Source organism: Frankliniella occidentalis, unplaced genomic scaffold (assembly GCF_000697945.3).
Source record: "Frankliniella occidentalis isolate FOCC.00 unplaced genomic scaffold, Focc_3.1 Scaffold67, whole genome shotgun sequence".
Classification (NCBI taxonomy): domain Eukaryota; kingdom Metazoa; phylum Arthropoda; class Insecta; order Thysanoptera; family Thripidae; genus Frankliniella; species Frankliniella occidentalis.
In genome coordinates, this window is record NW_026267197.1 from 591,407 (window position 1) to 593,634 (window position 2,228).

Consider the following 2,228-nt stretch of genomic DNA (forward strand, 5'->3'; position numbering starts at 1 on the left):
TTGTTGTTTTTTGTCACAGACCAGCTAGACGCAAGTGTCTCAGCCGGTATGTGAAAATAAATATGGAAATGTTCTCACAATCACAGATCCCACAGATCACGCAGTTTATGATACAAGAGCATATGACAGTACATAGCACTTACCAACTGCCTGGTCGTTTACCCCTTAAGGGCCGTGTGAGCTGAATCACTCCACTGTTCAAATATGAAAATGCTCTGACTCAAATGTGCTTTCAAATTAAAATCTGTGTGTATTTTTGTTTTCCCTCAAACAGCATGTTTGACTTTACTAAAGTGTTGCTGAGTGTGCCTTATCAGAAAAAAATAAATGTATGCAAAACCCAATGCTGCCTCCCTTTTTCTTTGTAATCAACCTGGAAAAACATTTTAAAACGAAAAGCTCCATTGAGGATACGTAGTAAACACATCAGTACAGTAGAAAAAAATATATTTAATATAAAGCATTGCATTTTATAAAACCTTAATGTGTAAATTCATTTTTAGATGATAAAATATTAAAATATAAAGGAGCAAATTATAATAATAATGTATACAAATTTTATAACATCCGAATCGTTTCTAACAATGGCACAGAATGTAACATCCGAGAACATATCCTACAACTGAATTCTGTCTCTCTAAACAGAATGTTAACGTTCTGATATTACTCGTATGATGTGATGGTGAACAGTAAATATGACAGATCTCAGATTTATGCAGTTACTTAATATCACATCCTTTATCAAAGGAGCCTTTGTACTTCAATCTCAGTGGCAATAAGCCCATTTTCTGCATCATTTTGCTTCTCCATCATCTCTTCAGGTTTAAAACAAAGTGTTAAATACGATAAATTATCTAGACCAAACAAGACGATTAGTAGAAGTATTTAAGTACACATGGCCGTGTGCAATCAGTTTGAGTGCCTCAGGAAATGCTTCACGTTCAACAGTCTTAATTCTTTCTTGCAAAATATCTTCAGTATCTGCATGCTCAATTGGTACAGTCTTTTGAACAAGAATTGCTCCAGCATCAACATCCTCCTGAAATAGGTACATATTGAAATGAGAACAAGAACAGGCACAGTATTTTAACACTTCAAAAACTTCCCACTAAATTTAGGGAAAAATGTATTCAAGCTCATCTTGAACAACTCTGAATTTTGCAAGTTACAGATTTCCATCTAACAGTAGTTAAAATTTATCCAATAAGAGTATGCAAATTTGTTCTTTGAGATAGTCAGAATTGCATCTGCTGAAAAAAGAAAACTCACCTCTACAAAGTGGACTGTGCAGCCTGAAATTCGGACGCCAGCATCAAGAGCTTGCTTTTGAGCATGAGTTCCTTTGAAAAGGGGGAGCAGAGATGGGTGAATATTAAGCATGCGGCCTCTCCACAGTCTGACAAAGGGTGCAGAGAGAATGCGCATGAATCCTGCCAGACACACAATGTCGACCCTATTTTCCTGGAGAATGTTATGACATGCCATGTCAAAATCTTCTCGGGATTTGAAATCAGTATGAGTCACAACCTAATGGCAGAAAAAAAAAAATAATCAGTTTGGTACAGAATGAAACAGATAAACATAAAATACATTTGAAAGACAATAAGCATACCTTTGTGGGTATTCCAGCACGCTCAGCCCTTCTCAGTCCCTCAACATCTCTCTTGTTTGAAATTACCACCACAATTTCACAACCCATGTTAGCTGCTGGGTCTTGTGTTTTGTCAATCAAAGCCTGTTAAAAATGTAGAAATTGTTCACAGTCATTGAAAAATGCGAGTAGAATTTTGAGGGGGAAGTTGTTACTGACCTGCAAATTTGTGCCACTTCCAGAGATCAGCACACCAACACGCTTTTTAGGTTTTGCCAGCCTTTCTATTACAGGTGCAAGGAAGGGCCTCATTACAACATCCATTGCTTTGGCAAAGTTTTCAACAACGACTCTTTGATCATCTATAATTAAATAAAAAATTTTTATTATTGCTCATTTTCTTTAAGGAGTTATTTTTTTTTCTTTTTTCTTTTTCTTTTCTTCCTTTTGTTAGATTTAATACAAAAGAACTTTGACAACTTACCGCCAGCTGGTAGTTTCTCAACTTCTCCAATAATTGTTGCTTTCTCACCAACTATTAGTCATACCAGTGAGTTATGGTCCTCCTGACTGTTTCGGCTGTTCTCCAGGTGTTCCAGTCGGACGGCACGTTTGTGGGCAAGTTCGGGACGTGCGG

General features: G+C 36.8%; 1 protein-coding gene across 4 annotated transcripts in view; it reads right to left on the minus strand.

The window, feature by feature from the left end:
• Positions 1-430: 430 nt before the first annotated feature.
• The window catches only part of LOC113209951 (trifunctional purine biosynthetic protein adenosine-3), a 12,560-nt gene continuing 10,762 nt past the window's right edge, over positions 431-2,228 (minus strand). For all 4 annotated transcript variants that reach the window (XM_026427725.2, XM_052268339.1, XM_052268338.1 and 1 more), the window contains exons 15-18: positions 1,811-1,953; positions 1,613-1,735; positions 1,270-1,527; positions 431-1,039 (exon numbers count right to left, since the gene is read on the minus strand). In XM_026427725.2, coding sequence (XP_026283510.1) covers positions 851-1,039; positions 1,270-1,527; positions 1,613-1,735; positions 1,811-1,953 — 713 coding nt within the window. In that variant the 3' untranslated portion in view covers positions 431-850. The remainder of the gene's footprint in view (positions 1,040-1,269; positions 1,528-1,612; positions 1,736-1,810; positions 1,954-2,228) is intronic.